General features: G+C 34.2%; 1 protein-coding gene and 1 long non-coding RNA gene across 2 annotated transcripts; one reads left to right on the forward strand and one right to left on the reverse strand.

Moving 5' to 3' along the window:
* Window positions 1-363: 363 nt before the first annotated feature.
* Window positions 364-19,038, reverse strand: LOC117317573 (protein phosphatase 2C-like domain-containing protein 1). The gene is given in 6 exon segments (XM_033872410.1): window positions 364-2,988; window positions 3,592-3,815; window positions 4,098-4,199; window positions 9,038-9,650; window positions 9,652-10,229; window positions 18,741-19,038. Coding segments are annotated over 6 exon segments (2,358 nt in total). The 5' UTR covers window positions 18,883-19,038; the 3' UTR covers window positions 364-2,289.
* On the forward strand, window positions 16,685-21,932 carry LOC117317574. Its single transcript, XR_004530199.1, has 2 exons — window positions 16,685-17,986; window positions 21,836-21,932. It is a non-coding gene; the product is annotated as an uncharacterized LOC117317574 (long non-coding RNA).
* Window positions 21,933-22,523: the final 591 nt, after the last annotated feature.

Below are 22,523 nucleotides of genomic sequence, written 5' to 3' on the forward strand. Positions count from 1 at the left end.
ATATCAAATATTTTCATATCAACGAATTGGCACATATAAAAAGCATATATCTCTGAATAGTAGAGATATGATCATTAGTCACCATTGAAACAAAAAGAGTAAAACTTGTCCATACTATCATGAAACCATTCTCATTACTCGTACCCAGAAAATTCAACATTCTGCATACACATATTTCACTGAACCTGAATTCCCTCATATTGTTTATAAAGTATTATTTATTTTAAAAACTTCATATTTTCATATTCTTTAACAATTTCATATTTAGATGTTCTACATACATTGTTCACTGAAGCACATTTCCCTTTTGTGATTATTTTAAAAATTTCGTATTGTTTATGGAGGTAACCAAGGCCAGATGTATTTTCAGATAGTAGATTTTTTTTTTTTTTTTTTTTTCTTTTCTGTGTATCATGGTGCGAACCCTGAGATTTCAAGTTTATGTGTAAGGATGGTTCCATGGATACAGGTCTAGACTGATACATGTAATAATATACTCTACAATACACTTATTAGTCTGATTTTAATCAGACTGATTAATAACAACTGAAAACACTATATGGTAATAAGGCAGGACATTGTAAAACAGCCAATCAACATTGAAGGCACTCATGTCAATCCAAATCTCAGCAATCCTTGAAATAAATTCTTATGCAACACCTTTAATCTATTAATTTCCAAATATAAAAAGGAAAAAAAAAGAAATTCCATTTATAAAGAAAACAAAGAATGTACAGTTAAAAACCTCTATAACTATCCCACAATTTAGCCTGTTTATATGACCAATTATCATAAGCAGAATAATCCAAAAGAATTATGCACAAGAATAACTTGATTTATTGATATATATAAATATATACAGTATTGTAGTAAAATATACAGTAATTAAATGACTGCTAATGCCATTTAATTCATAGATATTATTTAATAACATAATTCTACTTTTGAAATGTATCGATTAAGAAGAGTTATTCCCCTTGATGTAATTGATTTGTTAATTTGAAAACTTTCTGGACTTTGGCACTGCAGTCAAGCTTTATCATAGCTTGACTTGTAGTTAAATACTGAATAGTAAACTTATAGCATTGATACAAGAAATATCAATAATATGCAACTTTAATAAATAAATTACCAATAATGTAACGATAATGATCAAGCTAACCAACTGTGCAATTGACCCTAACATAAAAATGTCGAAAAAAAAAAAAAAAAAAAAAACGAAAAAAAACCCCGTCAGAATTATTTGGACTACACAACTGTAACCAAAAACACCTCATAAGAAGCCTGTAAGAATTGATCCTGCAAAGATTTATCAAACTCTTCAAAAAATGTTAACCACTGCATGACTGCAATTCTGATGGCTGAAAACCGCATTCATGTAGATGGGGATTTACTTGCAGAATCGCATTGTAAATCTGATTTAGATTTTTACATACATGTATATTTTTAACAAATTTTTATTTAAAAGTTAAATTTCTGGCAGAATACAGCCATTTGTAATATTGTAAGAAGTTAAAATCTCCTACACAAACCAGCTGGCTATGATATTATCAGTAATATTATACAGTTAAACCTGTTGTAAGGGACACCTCTATATACAGGAAACTTGTCTATAAAGGATAGACTCATCAGACCCATTCCTTCTAATTTTCTTTATAATTAACCTCTGTATAAAGGACACCTGTCTGTTAAGGACACTTTTTATCTGCCCCTTTGGTGTCCTTCATAGACAGGTTTGACTGGTAGTGAGTATGGCCATGTCTCTTTGCCACTTTGAAATATTACAATAGGTGGTGTGCACAGCAGTTTGTTTCCTATCAAGTCCATATTGCATCATATTAGATATGGTCCAAATTTCCTCAATTCTCATTGGCTAAAACATGGTCATGTGGAAGTCAAAATTTTATGATATTAACCTGATATTTCTATTTTCAGTAACACTGAGTCAATATTGTGTTTTTAACATTATAATCATTGTGACATCACAATGCCTGAATGTAAATTTCCTGTTATCAAAATAAATATAATGCAAGTCCACCATTCTGCAATCAATGTTCATATCTAATATAACAATCAATGACCTTTGATTCGGTTTACAAGTTGTTTTACCAACCTGGTAGAATCTAAGATATTGAACTCATATTTGATATTTGATTCTACCAGGTTGGTATTTCACCATATATTGACCTCACCAAAGGTCGATATTGATAAATATCTATTATACATTTAAGCCCAGGCAACAAACACATAATACCAGAAGTATTGCTTTGACAAAAGAGTTGTCTCCCTTTACAATCCACATCCTGCCAACAGCACGACTGTAACAGTGATGTTATCTTTGGCACCAGCTAGCAGAGCTGCCTGTATTAGGTGTTCTGCCATAGTTTTGGCGAATTCCCTCTGGATGTGTTCCCTGCTCAAGGTACGACCATAGTTTGATAGTCTAGAGAATGCTGGGATAGATAAAATGTCTGTCACTGTTTCAATGTCTGCATCATTTCCAGAGTCTTCATCGTCGGAATGCATCACATGACTTCCAATTTCTGGCAACATGTCGTCCTCATAATAGATAAGCTTACTCTTGCCGTCCTTATCAGATTTCACAGACCGGACAGATTTCGCAGACATGGATCTTGGTGACTTTCCAGATTTTTTCGATTTATGAGTCTGATCAGAATTTTCCGATTTTTCTGAAATCACAGATCCAGCACTTTTCAATTTTTCTCGTTTTGGTGCTATAAGTTGTGGCTCATCCTCAAACGGGGTCTGTGGTTCAACATTTACCTCAACTTCGACCTTGAGCTCCTCTTCCTCCTGTTCCTGTTTTGACCTCTCTGAGGGGGTTGAGTTTCTTTCTGCCTGGGAGAAGGAAACTCGCCTCTGACTAGGACCCGTAATGTTCTGACATTTAGAAGTGGTGGGCTCCAACAACGGTTCGATTGAAGAGCTGACAGTGCTGGGAGCAGGGATGAAGTTGCTTGGCAACAACTGAAATATTAGAAATAAAAAAAAATTCAAAATAATATTTCATTTTCACATATATTGATGAATTTCAAACTTAAGATATAAAAAAGCAAGGAGAAATATATGGATATCTGTGAAAAAAGCATGCATTTATACACATTTTAAACTCTCTATAAACTGTATCCTTTTAGATGTATCTCAAAGACAATCCATAGAACTGTTGAAGAAGCTGAAACAGTACACAATGAATGCCTATAAGCACTTGTTAGCTCCAAAACTTAATATCAATCCAGGTGAAATTCGCTTTGGACAATTATTATTGGAGCAAAATCTTACACTTACACTATATATATGATAATTTATCTCTGTCACAGGCCTCAGGAATAATCATATTGGGGAAATTATTGAAATTTTGACATCGTAACGCCTCAATGGAACTTAGATTATTATCACTTCATTAAAGATTTTTTAAGGAAAATTTCTTTGAATTATGAGAATTTAATCATATTAAGGTTAAATTTGATTTGAATTTGTATTGTTTTACAGCCCATTGACAATTCAGTCTATCAGGGCCAATGAACAACGGTTCATTGGTTGCTTCAATTGGTTCTCTGAATCGACCTTCACCTTTAAGAGGAGGGATGCTGCCTCCTGTTCAGTGAACACCTCCCATACACCATGCGAGGCGAGGATGAGGAACTGAGCGTACTGATCCACTGGAACTGTGATTGTATGGGGATCTACTAACACACAGCGTTTCAATTTCACATCGCCATGGTTACCAAAACCCCGGGTGGCAGCCAGCACTCCGTTGACCCTCATCTCCTTTGTGCTCTCACTTATATCGCCCCCTGGTGTTAGAAAATTCAATATTACATCATCTTACACGGACCTTACTGCATTTTAACAATCACATGCTCTACCGTTTTTGTTTTTTGTTTTTTTGAATAAAATTACACTAAGTTGAAAGTACTTCACATACACTTTTGCATGCAATTCATATAAATTGTTCAATGGTGAAATTTATCAATATTTTGATATATGGAAATATTATGAAAAAAATGTTTCAAGATTATCATAGGGAAAAGTTTACTTCATCCACCAAAATTAGTCTCTTAAGTATCCTGATTTACCAGCTTTGACGATGCGTTCCTTTTCCTTTAGATTATTTGGTGAGTGGTCCTTTGTCAGTGTGTAAGGCTTGTTGCCTCTCACTAAGACAGCTCGCACATTACCTAAAGAAGACAAGCATGGACAGCTCATAAGTGTTAAATTTACAGATAAATGATTAATTGTAAAGACCAAATTGGCAAATTTGCGTTGGTTATTTTTGCTGTTATTCAATATAATTATGGATTTAGGGAGGCTTTGAAGAAGAGATAGCAATCACAGACCAATAATGTCTCCATTACTACTAGATGGTGACACCTGAAGGATGTCACAGATGGAATGAAGTGTAGTAAGGGGCGATAACTCTGTGTGAGCATGTTTTGTCAAAATCGCTCAATATCTAAGTTTCGACCAATAAAAAGACTGTTGTTCGTAAAGGCAACAAAACCCATCAAGTTGAATTTGCAGTTCCCTTAAAACCCCCATATATCAAATCTGATTGAAATTGAACATTATCTACATTTCAACCAATCAGAGGCCAGGAATTGGCGACGATTTTGTTTAAATGTGAAAGTGAGGCTACGAGAGCGACCGGTGATCAATGATGTATCTACATATCAAATTTCATCAAAATCAGACAATATCTAAATTTAAACCAAGCAGAGCTCAGTTGATGGCGGCCATTTTGTTAAAATGTGAAAATCAGGTTACGAAAGTGGCTGATTTCCCATGATGTACATAAAAATAAACAAGGACCCATTGGAGGGCCAGAACATACTCCCGGGCAATATTTGACACTTGGAAGGGGATAGTTTCACAGGTTGTAGTGCTCCGGCTCATCAAGATGTATATTTGTGTCAAGTTATGGAGAGCCTGGGTCGGGAAGTATTGGAGTTATAGTCTGGACAAGTAATATCATCAATAGGGAATAACGCCGCAAATACGGGTGTGAGGGGCATGATTTTGGTATGGGACACTCCGGCTCATCAAGATGTATATTTTTGTCAAGTATGAAGAGCCTGGGTTAAGTAGAATTGGAGTTATGGTCCGGACAAGTAAAATCATCAAAGGGGAATTACTCCGCAAATACGGGGAAAAGGGCATGATTTTGGTATGCGACACTCCGAGTCATCAAGATGTATATTTGTGTCAAGTATGGAGAGCCTGGCTTGAGTAGTATTGGTGTTATGGTCCGCACAAGTAAAATCATCAAAGGGGAATAACTCCAATACGGGGGTAAGGGGCATGATTTTCGTATGTGACACTCCGGCTCATCAAGATGTGTATTTCTGTTAAGTATAGAGAGCCTAGGTCGAGAGTTATGGTCCGGACCACCCGCCAACATGATAACATTATAATGTACGTCGGGTCGGGCGTATAAAAATCATTAAAACAGGACAATATCTTAATTTGGAACAATTTCCTCACAACATAGGGATTAACTCAATTTCCTCACAATATAATCATTAACTCAATCAGATGTAAATTTTCATGATTTTACAGGAATTAGCTCGCACCAATTTCAATCTTGGAGGAAAAGTTAATAATTCATACTTGCGTGAGGAAAATCCAAATTTTTAGTATGTATGATAGAAGGAAATTTGTTTGTTTTTTTGCCTAAGCTATTTTAATAATATGCTATTTCGAGAATTTCCCTGAAGTTCAAAGTCATGATCAGTGTCAGTCGTCCATATCAAGCAAATAAGGAAATGTCTATTACATTTGTTTTAAACAGTTTGCAACTTCTTATAGTGTTTGGAATCACTATAAAGTTCTTGATCGATCGATCATCAACAATTCTTAAACAATCCATGATCAATTATTGATCGATCATGAATAGAAAGAGAAATATCAATAATCACTACATTATAATTTATAATAAATTGATATCATGACCAGATGAGCGAGTTAATTCCTTTTATCTTTCCCTGATGAAAATTCGGTGATTAGCAAATTTTGAATTTTTCTAAGTGAATTAGAATTCTCAATATCTAAATAGCTTGAAATTGAGAGAATAATTCTACAATATGAAACTAAAACCAGATTTCTGGCAAAATTTCAGAATATTTCAATTATTAGAACAAAGAGGGAAGTTGATTGCAGTCAGAGGCCTACAAAGTAGAATGTGTCTCCTGATGTAAATATATTTTCCATGGCAGTGTGGGCCTTAAAACAGAAACATACATTGCGAACTGTTTACACAAGTCCCTGTGCAAGTCACAGTATTCTACCTGTGTGCAGATGGCATTTTTAAGACTATTCTGAACAATTTTGCTAATTAAATCAAGTTATCTAATTCTTTGATATTGTCAAATAATCTCTATACCTTTTGTAGTAAGTTAAAATAAATCCAAATATTAATTGACTTAATAAAATAAAATATATATTAGATATGGTACATATTACTTCAATGTAATTTTTTTTAGTTTAAATTTGTCAGAATTGGTTTCTCGCACCTTTTTTCCTTTGTTGTATGTGAGCGAAATGTTTAGTAAAATATGTTACAGGAAATATGGTATTTGAGGCAAAGATATTTCAAAATTTACTGATTTTTACCTGTGCGCATATGACATTTCCAGGGAGAATATTTTGTAAACTTATGATTACTAGGTAACTTCTATTAATACTTTAATATGGTTGTTTTCTAAAATACCTTTGGTATGAAGATGAAATTACTTTAAAATCAAAATATCAAAACAAATTATGTTAAATTGATGACATGATTTTAAACATGAAATTACTGAATTTAACTTAATGTGACATAATAATTAAGTTGTTTTAGTATAAATTTGTTACACCAGGTTGCTTGCAATCCTTATCAATTGCAAACACAATAAATTAATTAATAACCGACATATTCTAGGATAATTTTGTCAGAACATGTTGTCCACACATTGTTTTCTTTGGCACATGTAAAGAAATGTTGAAATATGTTGATATAGTATTTTAGGTAAAGACATTTGAAAATTTACTTATTTCTACCTGTGTGCAGATGACATTTTGAAGAAAAACTATCTTATATATGTTTAGTAATTTTCTTTAATACATTTTTTAATATGTTGATACTGATTTGAATTCAAAATATAAAAAAATCCAACATGGTTCTTAAATAAGTTAATTTAACTTAATGTGACATAATAATTGACAATATTTTAGCATAAATTTATCAGAACAGGTTTGTCACAAATTGTTTTCTTCGGCACAAGTAAGCGAAAGGTTTATATATGTTGTAGGGTATTTGTGGCGAAGAATTTGAAAATTTACTACAATTGTTTTCAACATTTACATGCATGCAAAAGATTATATGATTTAACCCTGTCCAAAGGCACAGTCTCAATAAAGGGCATGTAACAGCCTTTTTAATTTCAAGTTATAGGCATTTGAATATAATAGACCAGAATACTATTTCATTAAAAATTTCAAAAATGAATATGATGTAGGCCTGCTGTAGTGTAGTGAGGAAGTTTCCAGCTCGCAGTGTAGGTGGTTCAATTTAAATAGTTCTACAAAATTAAATGAAATCTTAGCCATATTTAAGTCGCCCGCGTTCTACATATGCTTGTAATGATTTTTATAATGTTCATTGATAATACTAGTCTCTCTCGTGCGAGTAGGTAGCAAGACAAACATGCACGAGTAAGGCATCGCTTCACCGCGGGACTCTAGTAAGTCGACTGTATGTCAGAATATGATCGGTAAAAATTAAAATTTATTTCATTTCTCCTTTCACAAGGTAATTCATATATCAGAGAAGTTGCAAAGTAGTAGTCTTGTGTGTGTGTTCGTTCACGAGATAGTGTCCGAGAGAACACGGTTCTGTGTACATTGTCACCTCAATCTGGAGATTCCCGTTGTTATTTTTAGACGTAAACAATCACAGAGTCGAAGCTAGTCACAAACAAATACACAGACTATCGAAATAGTTCTATCAATCAATTAAAGTTGGAGACAAAGCAGGCCTATCACTACAGTAAATATCAAATAAACAGGAACTATTCTTCGTGCATATTTACCGTCGTCTGTTTACATCAACGTTAACAAACAAGTTTACTTACCGTCAGCGTTAGGCCTACGAGGCTTCGGGAATTTGCTTGACATTCTGAACGCTGGGTTGATTTTTCGCATGCATGTTTGTGAAAAGCGACATACAATGATCGTGACAAAGTATCTATATTCTGGAGCATTGCCTCTGATGTTGAAAAAATAGCAATATATACTGGCAGTGACAGTAAAATACAACGGAACCCAGCTCACCGAGCAGTTCAATCAACAGCCGGCTTACACAACAAACTTTCGTGACGAGTTCAGGATGGGCGTTACGTCATCAAAACATGCGCTCGTCTGCTATCAAAATACCCCTGTCGAGTGGAAAAATACTGAGAGGGTCGAAAAAATAGGCCATTTTCAAAACAATATTGTGACCGTTCTGATAAAGATATCGAAAAACTAAACAGACGGTTTTCTTCAGGAAACATTTATCTACTTATATGTGCATTGTATATGTTTCTGGATTTTTTTTTCGAATATTGAGGGCGGTTTAAACAGAAACTCTTAGTCAAAATGACGATTTTGGCGTGTTTGGCCCCAGATATCTCCATAACTAGATTTTTCCCAGACATACCGAATATGTCAGGACGTAGATCACACCGAGTTTTACAAGTGTGGATAGTTTTTATCAAAATGTATCGAGCCGTTTTCTTTGCGCCCAAAGTGCGACTATATGCTGCTAAGTAGGCAGAATTAGCCGTATCTACATTACGTTCCGTAAGGAACGATAACTCAGTTATCGCCTCCTTACTGCACTTCATTCCATACAAAGTGACATTATTCTTTTTTGGCTCCCTTGATAATCATTAGAAGGTATGCCAAATGCTTCAGGCTCTTAGAACTGAGTCTGAATAAGATTGTTATTATTATTTATGCATTTATCATGACAAACATTGTGAAAAGGTACAAATTTTACCAGCATTGGCCAGGTATATCATTCCTAGTTCCCTGGGCGGATCCAACCCCCCACTCTCCTTCTTATCCTCTTTCCCTGCATCATCATCAGTCTCCCCGCTCTTCACCTCCTCCTCCTCTTCTGGAACTGGCGAGATGGCTCGGTCGATGACACTGGAATTGTCCGTGTTATGGATGACTAAAGTTAGTGCGGAACTTCCACTCCAGCGAACACGGGAACACTCATCTTTTCCATAGGACAGCAAGATATCAATAAGGTAGTAGGTCTTCTTCAGAGCATCCTCCATCTTTGACGTAAATGCTGACTTTTCTTTCTTTTTCTTACGGGGTGTTTTTTCAGTGATGTCTGTCTTTGTATTTTTTTCGTCGTCTGACTTCGGAGTTTCCTCGCTGTGTGCTTTCTCCTTCATATCTAATGACAAGGATTTGTCTTTAATGATTTCATCGTATTTGTCCTCGCATAAATTGATGATTTGCTGTACAATATTGACACTTTCCTCGTGTAGTATAACTCGCTCACTCTCCTTCGTGCTCGGTCGTTCAAACTGATACTGAAACATGTCTTGGTTTTCACCAATATTACGTGGCATAGACTTGGTCCTGGGGTCAAACTTTCGCCATTTCATACAGAAGCAGATGATGGAGTTCAGCAGCCGCGATTTCCGCAGCAAAGCGTCCATGATGGCCATCAAATAATGCCAGATAACATTTGTTACGATCCTCTCCAAAAAAGTCCTGGTACACATGGGCATCCTCCATGTAACTCTTCCATCGTTCATTTCTAGTGGAACAGATACCAATGGCTGTCACGCATGCAGGTGTGCAATTTAAGGCCACACCCTTAACTGCTGTGCTCACTTCTTCATCAATGTGACGAAATTCTCCGAAACTTCCATCAATTTCTGACTTCAGATATTCGTAGGCATCGTTTACTCTTTGTATCGATTTTGGATCCAGGGGTTTATCAGCGGTTGCTGCAGATTTCAGTTTTCTTAAAATTGCGTTTCTACGGCGCAGCAAGGCATCTGTAGTCGGAGGTTTGGCACTTCCATTGTATTTGAGGATGGATAGGTTGTTGTGGTAAATTCTGTGGTCCTTCAGCGATGGTAGGTCAATATGCTCCTTACATTTCTCACAAACAATAGAAATGTCCGGAGTTATGGACAGTTCTGGAAGTAGAGTCTCGGGTGTGTCTGGAAAATATAAGAAAAGAAATTTTAGCAAATATATATATTTAAAAGTCAAACTTCACTGCCAAAGAAACTTAAAAGTGTAAATTGTATCTGCCTGTTTAATGACAATCTACAGTAAAACCTTTGTATAAAGGCCACTCAAAGGAGCTGAGAGGAGTGGGCTTTATAGGCAGGTGACCTTTACATAGAGAGGTTCTCAAACAACAATTTGTGTTACATTACATATGGGTAATTAGAATCAAAAGACAAATATTTGCTATACAGTCAAGCCTATCTTATAAAGGTCAGAGGAGCAAAATTCAAAATGGCTGTTTGTAGTCATCTTGAATTCATCTAATTACTATGATTTAATTAATTATCTCTTGTAGTCTCTCACAAATAGCAATAATAACCATCATATTCAATGCATATATCAATATCCAAGATGGGGACTAGTGGCCATCTTGATTCACCTGAACATGTTAAAAATCTGATGTGCACAGACAGGACTCAGACTGAATAGGTCTGCAAAGCTTTAAGAATCCTTTGGTAGAGAAATAGTAGAGAAATAGTACAGAATAGCAGAGAATGGCAGAGAAATGGTAGAGAAATAGTAGAAAATAGTAGAGATATAGAAAAGAATGGTAGAGAAAGGTAGAAAATGTACATAAATAGCAGAGAATGGTAGAGAAATAGTAGAGAATGGTAGAGAATGAAAGAGATATAGAAACGAATGGTTGAGAAATAGTAGAGGATGATAGGGAAGGTAGTGAAATAGTAGAAAATGGTAGAGAAAGGTAAAGAAATATTACAGAATAGTAGAGAAAGGTAGAAAATGGAGGAAATGGCAGAGAAATATTATAAAATGGTAGATAAAGAAGAATTGCTAACAGAATCAATGGATGGACAAACGGACAGATAATCGACAAACAATATCTAGAAAGTGCACTGTCCGATGAAGTAGCTAAAAAAACTTACAACCAATCAACTTGAGGAACCAGGGCAACAGGTAGCCATATCTATCCTCCAGATCCCATAAGGGTACATGAAAACACTCTCCCTTACGACGTAGCAGATCCATATTTTCTACGATTTGTTTTCACTAATAATCACTATGCAGTTTTACTAGATCACAAGATGTTGGAGTTTTCTGTGAGAGCAGCGATATCTTATTGATCCGTAAAAAATCCTCTGTTAGAGGATTAGTTCATCCCTTGTAATGATTCTTGACTTATCAAGGCCACTTATGCTGATACAACATTCAACATAGCTAATTTGTTAGTATGGCAACAGTACGTCCAAATCATGTGCTAATTCCATCAGGTATTTGTTGAATAGGTCTCGGATGCTGAAATCATCGATTCCCTGGTATATCTGTCCTGACCACAATCTGAATTAATCTCCAAAATTATTAATCACCTTTTCAGAAAGCATATTGTCACGAATGGTATCTAAAATGTCTTTTGAGTTGATAGCATTACGCTGAAGTAGGACTGACTATTCCTTTGATCCTACCCCACACGTTGGAAAATACTCCTCAAAATCAGGCTCCACACATTGTCATTTGTACCATTGTTGACTAGTCATCAACATTAGAAAGTAAGAGTTTCTTGTTGTTAAATTTTCACACAAAAAATATAAATTAAAAAATATGATATCCTCCAGGAAAATTTCAATTCAAAATTTAAAAAATCTGTGATTTAAATGACAATTAAAACCATCCTCCAGCTAAAGTTCAATTTAAAAATTACTGAATTTAAGTCACTTAATTATAATTGTTGGTATCTTGATAACATCCCACAAGTCATGGCTATAGACTCCTGGATTTGACATCTTCTGTCATCTCAAAAAAATCACTTAAGTTGTATAATGGATATCACTAATCCCAGAATTCACAAACACTTGATAAATGATATTGAAATCCTGTGATGTTTCACAAAATATCTTTCCTAAATAATATGATTTGAAAATACAAATGGTGGTTATATGGCCCTAGATATATTTCCAATTACATTTTAAATTTAAATGTCAAATGTCTGGCATAAACACGTTCCCTGTAGTCTCTAGGTAGCACTACTGTACGGCACGGTTCAATGACGTCGCTGTGTGCAAACAGACCCCGTCTGTCAATAGTGAATGAACAATCCACATTTCACTGTTCAATAACACCAAGTTTTAAAGCTGCTTTAAACTCACAACAGGTCTATAATTGTGAGATAAAAAATTCCTAACAGAATACTGCCATTGATTATGGGCAGTCCTGATCAATCACGCCCGGAAAATTGGAAATCGATGAGGGTCATAGTACCAGTCCTAAGATACGATGAGATAAAGGCAATCACTCACTTTCAAGACCTGATCAAAATATCTGAAGTAGATATCAGTAAATTTTGATGTAGGTTTACATGATTTTTTTTTTTTCAAGTAGATATATTGATATAATTGTGAGATTTTCAAGAATTTCGCAACTGGATAATTTAGTAATAAGAATAAACATATTTCATTTAGGTTTAAAAATTATCAATAGAAGTAGATGTCATGCAGGTTTGATAGTTGTAATTATCTGATATTAATTTTTAAATTGTAATTATCTTATATTGATTTTTAGATTGTAATTATCTTATATTGATTTTTAGATTGCTTTTTTAAATCCTACATTTGTCAACATAAATAAAACAAAAGTAAATAATTCAAAAATATTCTGTTTTGCCAACCTGGGCTTATTACAAACAACATTCGATCATTTGAATAAAATAAAATTGTAATTCTTTATTAGATTCTACACACTTAAACTATGTAAACCATTAGTGTAGAACGGAGGGAAAAGAATGGTTATGTATCGTCTCTATCTTAAATCTTCTGGTCTTTTCAACAATGCGGGGTCTATTCAGACAGCCATATTACTTTGAAGCCTTGGGCTATTTATCTTAAAACTTTCCTTCAAAGAGCTCGTAATCCTCTTTATCGTATATTGTCTGTCATGTACAGCTTCCACCTGTCAGTTTAAACCAGTAAGTTATTTTACAAGGGAGCAATTATTTTAACTCCTCTCAAAATTTACCGAGGTGATTTTCATAATATTATTACGTCTGGTGAACTTTCTTGTAAATGATTTTAGGCTTTTCTCTTTAATGATAAAACTATTTTAACAATATCACAAATACTGGTGAATCTAACTAATATAAAGGTTAAAGATCTCGCGAGTTTTAACAGTATAGACAGTAAAATCTCTGTCGTAGAATTCGAGTCCTGAGTGATCAAACTGACAATGTCTGAGTAACTAGGTAATGCCATGTAGGTAATATATATACGTCTTATGTTGGAATTTTCCTTTCAAAGGGACAAGAATACTTTATTTCACTCTGTACATGAATACTATGATATTGCCATTGTCTCTCCTAGGTTTCCGTTAATGGGAAAGGCCAAGCAAAATAATTTCTTTGTTAATACATGTAAATTTTTTTTTTTTTTTATTGAAAAAAATATATTCATATTTACACCTTATTTATTTTCTTAGAGTTCTGAGACAAGTTGTTTCTTTATTTGTTTGCTGGATTTCCTTATTGCCTGATGAACAGTCAGGATCACTTTGAGGCAAAGTATCCTTGTAGTAGCTGGTGGCTACCTCATTGGCTATCAAAGCCTGTCATCATGCTATATACAGAGCAGCATAAGGGTTTAATCAAAATATCACTCATAAAAACACCACTACAAGTTTATATTATTAAGCCTACCAAGTTTCAAAAGAGATGGGTTGAAAAATGTAGGAGGAAATCTCTGGGGAAAAAGGACAATAACTTTTTCAAAAATAGTTGAATCATTTAAATTAAATTAAATTATTATTACATTATGTACCTTAAGATCAAAATCAACCAATTAAAGTTTGTTGGCCTCATTTTCTGTTACAGTATAAGAAATAGGATCCAAGCTTTTATTTGATGATTGTATGGGGTCTGTCATACATTTAAACCCATTTGCAGGTCGTACTGTGTTGAATGTTTACTTTAAGTTGTGAACTATGTAGAGAAACATCGAGCTGTATGTTAGTTCTAGCAATCAACTCTTGCCTCGGGGAAGTTTAATCTTGATCAGCACTCAAAAGTTTCTATAGTTTCATATTTTTTCTCCGATGGCATTCTATACAAAGCACTTTAACATTTCTATAACGAACATTTTTCTTTTCATTACCTGAGAATGAACTGTAGGTACCTGAGAATATCAGCTTACTGAGAAATGTACAAACAGGTAAGAGATTTTATTATCAATATACATATATAAGTTAATATGATCAAAGATTAACGATTAAATTTTTTTCAAGAATTATTTCTTTTATTTTAAAAATTAATTTTGACTTGTTATACTGTATGCCATCTCTTTGTAGAGATGGATTATAATGTAGATGTTGATGTTTTAATTGTCGTTTTAATATGAGTATGGTCTGTTTTATATTCCATTATTAGTTTTGATAAATTTATGTACATGTATATATATATATATATACCTACAGTGCGAGCAGCATTATTTGTGAAGGAAATATTCTACATATGTACCAGTATATTTAAATATCAAGATGGCTACATTTGAAAATCTGAGCTGAAACAATTGTTTTATTTACGGTCTCAAGGAATTCATTATAAGTGAAGTTGACCATAAGAGAATCATAAATTAAACATTTTAATTTAAAACTATTTCACTAAAATTTTATAGTTTAGTAATAAAATGTTATAGCTTAAAAGAATGAAACACGTGTAATGATCAAAGATCGTAAGAATATGAACATTTTAACACATGTATATAATTTCTGTCCTGATCAATATTATAATATTGTACAGTATAATGGTGTTGACCAGTTTGATCATTTATCGTGGCTGTACCTTCCCTAGTCATACAGTTTTTTGTTTATAATACAAAGCTAATATTGATTTCGTATACTAATATCAATATGACTGGAGAAGCTTGACCTCTGAGTGGACATAAGTGGTCATCATTAAAGTGGCTAGATCATTTTATTATACTGTAAAATCCATCATGGGAATTTGTACATGGTATTCCTCTTAATGATGTCAGGATCAAAATCAAGTCATACCTACCAGGGTACACAACTCGATCTTGATAAACTTTTGTTTCCGTTTTGTGAAAATTTATTATTAAAAGATATAAGATTTATTTAGAAAACAATACGCATGCATACAGCAAGCTTAAGATTTGAAAGGTTTGTGTGAGACCTTCTGGTTTACTGGGGTTTCTGTGAGACTGGTTTACTGGGGTTTCTGTAAGACTGGTTTACTGGGGTTTCTGTGAGACTGGTTTACTGGGGTTTCTGTGAGACTGGTTTACTGGGGTTTCTGTGAGACTGGTTTACTGGGGTTTCTGTAAGACTGGTTTACTGGGGTTTCTGTAAGACTGGTTTACTGGGGTTTCTGTGAGGCTGGTTTACTGGGGTGTCTGTGAGGCTGGTTTACTGGGGTTTCAGTAAGACTGGTTTACTGGGGTTTCTGTAAGACTGGTTTACTGGAGTTTATGTAAGACTGGTTTACTGGGGTTTCTGTGAGACCGGTTTACAAAGGTTTCTGTGAGACTGGTTTACTGGGGTTTCTGTGAGACTGGTTTACTGGGGTTTCTGTGAGACTGAATTACTGGGGTTTCTGTAAGACTGGTTTACTGGGGTTTCTGTAAGACTGGCTTACCGGGGTTTCTGTAAGACTGGTTTACTGGGGTTTCTGTGAGACTGGTTTATTGGGGTTTCTGTGAGACTGGTTTACTGGGGTTTCTGTAAGACTGGTTTACTGGGGTTTCTGTGAGACTGGTTTACTGGGGTTACTGTGAGACTGGTTTACTGGGGTTTCTGTGAGACTGGTTTACTGGGGTTTCTGTGAGACTGGTTTACTGGGGTTTACTGTGAGACTGGTTTACTGGGGTTTCTGTGAGACTGGTTTACTGGGGTTTCTGTGAGACTGGTTTACTGGGGTTTCTGTAAGACTGGTTTACTGGGGTTACTGTGAGACTGGTTTACTGGGGTTTCTGTGATACTGGTTTACTGGGGTTTCTGTGAGACTGGTTTACTGGGGTTTCTGTAAGACTGGTTTACTGGGGTTACTGTGAGACTGGTTTACTCGGGTTTCTGTGAGACTGGTTTACTGGGGTTTCTGTAAGACTGGTTTACTGGGGTGTCTGTGAGACTGGTTTACTGGGGTTTCTGTGAAACTGGTTCACTGGAGTTTCTGTGAGACTGGTTTACTTGGGTTTCTGTGAGACTGGTTTACTGGGGTTTCTGTGAGACTGGTTTACTGGGGTTTCTGTGAGACTGGTTTACTGGGGTTTCTGTGAGGCTGGTTTACAAGGTTTCTGTAAGACTGGTTTACTGGGGTTTCTGTTAGACTGGTTTACTGGGGTGTCTGTGAGACTGGTTTACTGGGGTTTCTGTGAGACTGGTTCACTGGAGTTTCTGTGAGACTGGTTTACTTGGGTTTCTGTGAGGCTGGTTTACTGGGGTTTCTGTGAGGCTGGTTTACAAGGTTTCTGTAAGACTGGTTTACTGGGGTTTCTGTTAGACTGGTTTACTGGGGTTTCTGTGAGACTGGTTTACTGGGGTTTCTGTGAAACTGTCCAGTTTACACAGATTTCTGTGAGACTACCTTGTTTACACAGGTTTCTGTGAGACTGGTTTACTGGGGTTTGTGTGAGAGTGACTGTTTTACTGAAGTGTGAGATTGGTTTACTGAGGTTTATGTTGGACTAGTTTATACAGGTTTCTATGTTAAAACTGTCTTGTTCACTCAGGGTTCTATGAAACTGTCTGGTTTACACAGGTTTCTATTAAACTGTCCAGTTTACACAGGTTTAAATGAGACTACCTTGTTTACACAGGTTTCTGTGAGAATGGTTTACACAGGTTTCTGTCAGACTAGTTTACACAGGTTTCAATGATAAAACTGTCTGGTTCACTCAGGGTTCTATGAAACTGTCCAGTTTACACAGGTTTAAATGAGACTACCTTGTTTACACAGGTTTCTGTGAGAATGGTTTACACAGGTTTCTGTCAGACTAGTTTAGACAGGTTTCTATGATAAAACTGTCTGGTTCACTCAGGGTTCTGTGAAACTGTCTGGTTTACACAAGTTCCTGTCAGACTGGTATACTTTCTGAGTCCCATTCAAGGTTCTGTTTGGAGAGTTTTCATATTTTATCAAACTCTGTTCTTCTGTAGAATTTCCCAGTGTGTGACATTTCCCATTACATGTCGTTACAGTAATGCTTGTACATATATACCTATCTAAAGGTTTAAATATACAAAGATATATAAAGTCAATTTCTCATTTTCATAGACAGGTAACTACGATCTAAACGACCACTGACAAAGCCCTCATTGTAAGGTTAACATAATTATCAACAATAATATCGGTTTCAAAAAATCCAATGTAAATTGTAAACTCTGAGCACCGGTGGGAAAACTGATAGCAAGCAACCGTTCAAAACAAAATTGTCAACAACTCATGTGTAACGTGGGTATAATGCCTTCACTGGTTAAATGATTGTGTACACAGAGATGTACGGACTAGGTACTTAGTGTAGACAGATCTATACTCAGAGTGGAAGCCATAAAGATGTAATAGTGTTATTTACAATCCATATCTCTCAAAGCTTGTAGGCACAGCATGATGTATAGAACAATCACTACTCATTTATCCTGGATACCAATGTACAGGGATTTTCTTGTCTCCTAATATCTGCTTTTACAAAGGATTCAAAGTCTTGTATGGAATATTGTTCTGATTCAAGTGAGTATTTGGCTTGTTTTAAGTTGAAACCAGTGAATGAATACAAGAATATAACTACAAATGATTTTATTGTATAATTTGAAGTTGATATGTTCCAAGAGAACTTAATTTCAGTAGTACATCAGTATGTTTTAGAAGTTTAAGATATGCCATGTTTTACATGTGTATTTTGAGTAAATTTATACTATAAAACAATTGGTTTTGTTTGATTTTACCATTACTGTTATTTAAATAAGTTTTTGATGGACACATATATAATTATGGTGGTACAATTTTTTTTATCTTTTTTATATAATTTTTGCTTGCATTTTGCCATTTTATTACCAAGCACAAATGTATTTTCTTTTATATACATACATGTAATAATGATAGGGTCTAATAAGTAATAGCCACAGTAATTTAGGTCAATTATATAGGTATTGGATCCTAACAAACAGACGTTAATTGGATGCATATTTAACTAAAAATAGATAATTGGTCATGTCCAGTAATAACGACAGTATATAAGTAGTTCAGTAGATAAACAACAAACAATATCATTATGTTAGAGTTGTAACGATCCCTTCAGTTGATAATTTGCATACACATGTATATATATATCTTTAGGTATAGTAGAAATTCTATTTATTACCAATAATTGGCTGTTCTTACAAATAACTCAGAACCCCAAATCAGTGAAATATGAAAATACAAAAAGCACAGAAAAGACCAACATTTGTAAACAATATCAAAAATCATCCAACAGACAACTTACCTGATCTGATGATGTCGACCCCCTGGAACTCTCTAGTAAGGTGATACTCTTCTGTTTCCTCCAGTATTTCTGAAGGTTTCTGGAAAGTTTCAGACGAGTCCACCATAGTCGACAAATCTGAGCGCCGATGTTGGAGTGCCATTATGTAAATCTGTTGGATATATGAAGTAAAATGTACAGGTTTCCATGGTTTTTATTTCTATTTGCCATATGCTACTGTAAATACCAGATTTCTCTAATCGATTCCTCTGCAAGTCTGAATATATTCTCAACTCATTACATTGAACGGAGGAATTTTCGTAAATATCTTTTAAAAATATCTTCCCTTTGAAGTTTTGTGACGCAAAAATTCATGACTTTAAGTTGAAGGATTTTAAATATTGGAACTATTTATTTCTCCTTTGATATCTGCTTATAATCATTCTTTCTAAATGACTTGTATGGTTGTCAAGTACTCAGTTACCGAACCATCTTTTTTCAGGTCTAGTGAAAATTGTGCGTATAGGTTACGTACCTCAGCTTTTATGACATGAAACATTTTTAAGTCCTCGATCAACAAAACAAAATTTCAACTTAATCAGAACTGATTTATCTAAACACAGGAACGAAAATATTTATCAGCTGAACACAAAAAAATTAAGGATATTCATGTTAGCTACAGTGATTAACTGAAATGAGGATTTTAAAGCATTTAAGCTAAACAATCCAGGAACTCTTAGGTCAGTGAAGAAATTCTTTAAACTATTTACCGTAATCATTTAATCTGCAACAAATTTTTGTTTTTAATTTAGGAATTATTTAAAATTTCAACATAATATAGAGACTTTACATGTATAATATTGTTCTTACTAAGTCATATGTCTTGCAGATTAGATATATATATATATATTGTAACTGAGAGAATAAATAGTTGTAAAATCAACTTTATTAAAAAGATATTGCTCTTTCTCTTGCAGAAATCCAAATATTTTTTCATGATTTCATACAATGCGAGAATTATTTTGATAAAAGTCTGTTTGTGATACCATCTTAATTCTAAAATGGAATGATCATTACTCAATCATTTCAGCGAAGTTTGAAATACAATTATGGAGAAATGTTACATAAATTTAACAGAAAGATGAACATTATCTATTTATTTACTATAGTTAATCATTTATCTATCTATTTACTTATTATAGTGAATCGTCTATCTGTAATGTTTTCTTATTTAATCAGTAAAGTCTCCAGAGTTAATTCCCCTGATTCTACCTACTGGTTTAAATAAGCCAGCTAGATTTGTCCTTCTTGTTTTTATAACTCTCCTAAATGATGACTTAATTTTCAGTCACTATAAATAAATCTTCCAAAACTTCATAACATTATTGAATGTAATGATCAAATCATTTTCAAACAAAAAAATGGCCCTCTGCAGTAAAAAGTTAATTGACTATTACCAGTATATAAATTCATGTCGTGGAAAGTATTTTGATTTGTGTGCAATACATGATCAATATGTATATAAACTTAAAATTATGTAAAAAAAAAAAAAAAAAAAAAAAATGGTTATATGACTATACCACAATATCTCTCTATCAGCCTCGATCTTAATATACCAAACAGCTGACCCAAAAAACTTTTAAGGATTTTTTATTTATCAAGAGTTTATTTTAATGATCAGTTTATCTGATAGAGCCAAGAAAATTAAATAGGAAGTGCTTACAAAAACTACTACTAGGTGGAAGTTATTCCTGCTGGACTAGGTTCTCTAGTATTCAAAAACAAGGAGAGAGAAAAGTTATAGTGAAGTTGAGAATTTTGAGGATGTTTTGTATTCTTTCTTGATGATAACTTCTAGCTATGTGTTATGTAACCCTGGTGCATATTAGCTGTAATACATGTATATATATCCCTTAGCTAGAAAGAACTCTTCTTTAGCTCAATTAGTTCAGTTAAAGATTTGTTAGTCAGAGGCCTTCAGTTCGATCCCTGGCGGAGGCAATTAAATGAATACAATTGATCATGACTTAGCCATGTAGGGACTTGATAATCATACTTGATGTTACTTTCACAAGCATCAATGTAACCCCTTCTGTGGAGGAGTATATGTATAACCCAGGTAAATACTATATGAGCTCTAATACATTGATCAGAAAGAGAGAAATACTAGCCATAACAAAACTGCCCAGCTAGAGAAATCTTCTCTTTAGCTTGATGGATTTAGCATAAGACTAGTAATCAAGAGGTCCTGGGTTCAATTCCTAGCTGAGGCAGTGATTTAAATCTTATTAATCATTGTCTCTGCTAGATGACGCCTATGTTGGGACCGCATTAAAAACTCAGCCTTGCTCGACATATTGCTGTAACTCCTGGAAAATCGAGACAACTTCTGTCCTGGAGGGGTAACCCTGGTGAATACTAGTCTCAACATACCACTCAGCTAGAGCGATCTTCTCTATAGCTCAATCAGTTGAGTGTAAGACCAGTAATCCATAGATCTTGGGTTTAATCCCTAGTGGAGGCAGTGAATTAGATTTAAGTATTCATTAGAAAGCCAGAGGTCCCATGCATGAGGAGGCAATGGAATAAATATAACTTCTTGTTGTCTCTGTTACTTATTTTACAAATCATGAAAATGTCAATCTGTTATTATACAGCCTGCATCTTTAAGACATTCATCGGAGCATATGTCACCACCATCATCATCGTAAAAGTGTTTATATATGCACCACGGAGAAGCGTGTGCTAGATCATTTCAATGAATGGATATATACACCATTTGTCACTTTGATTCACAGTTGTTACACTGTCGGCGTATGGTGCAAATATTTTCAGTTTGGCAATTATTGTATGTATACTAACATCATGTCATTTCAATTAAAAAATAGAATGAAAATGTGTTGGACGTAAAACGTACGGCTACAGTACGGTCTGATACTTTTATGGCATTTCATTCATCAAAAAGCAACTTCAAGAACACTATTGATATTGTCAAAAATGACTTTTAATTATTATTTTGTTTGTAACTAAAACTATATGATAAAATAAACAAAAATGAATAATTTATTAATCTAGTCAACTAAATCCATTTAAAATCTCACCTTTCTCGTTTCCAGGCACCTGTCAACAAACTGACCGGAAATGAAAAACGCAAACTAAATCCCTACAAAAGGAAGCGGACGTTACGTATCCGGATGCAGCGGTAATGAAACCCGAGAAAAAAATCGAATCAAATAATGTTAAATATTTTCTCTTTAACTCCGAAAATTATTCCAAACTCAAATTATTACATTTCATCATATTTATTACAATTTCAATTTGATCAAATCCCTCCAGAACCAGATTCTATAGGCATTTTCCACATATCAATGGAAATAAATGTTGAAAATAATTAGTACTATTGGTTTGATACTGAAAATAAATAAAGTGTTAAACATTTAAAATGTGTTTGTATTCTCTTCAGTTTCAAAAGTTTGCTGCCACTTCATATTTTTTTCTTAATTATATCTTAAAACAAGAATACATGATTTTCATATGTGCCCTTTACCAACTTTTATCACTTTGACCATTTATCAGAGTATTATGTATGGCTTTCTCATATTGACTATAATCATAAGGTTATATGAGTAATCAAATTCATAGTTAATATCATGTCCCCAAAAATTTTTGTAGTTTCACGTTTTTATGCAGAAAATTGAGCATGTGCACACAAAATCCTGTGATCAAATCTCTTTTTCAAATTTTTTTTTATCAAAAACTTTTTAATAATACTTTTTTAAGTGAATTAATATATGATTACAAACG

The sequence above is a fragment of the Pecten maximus genome, chromosome 19 (assembly GCF_902652985.1).
Source record: "Pecten maximus chromosome 19, xPecMax1.1, whole genome shotgun sequence".
Lineage (NCBI taxonomy): Eukaryota > Metazoa > Mollusca > Bivalvia > Pectinida > Pectinidae > Pecten > Pecten maximus.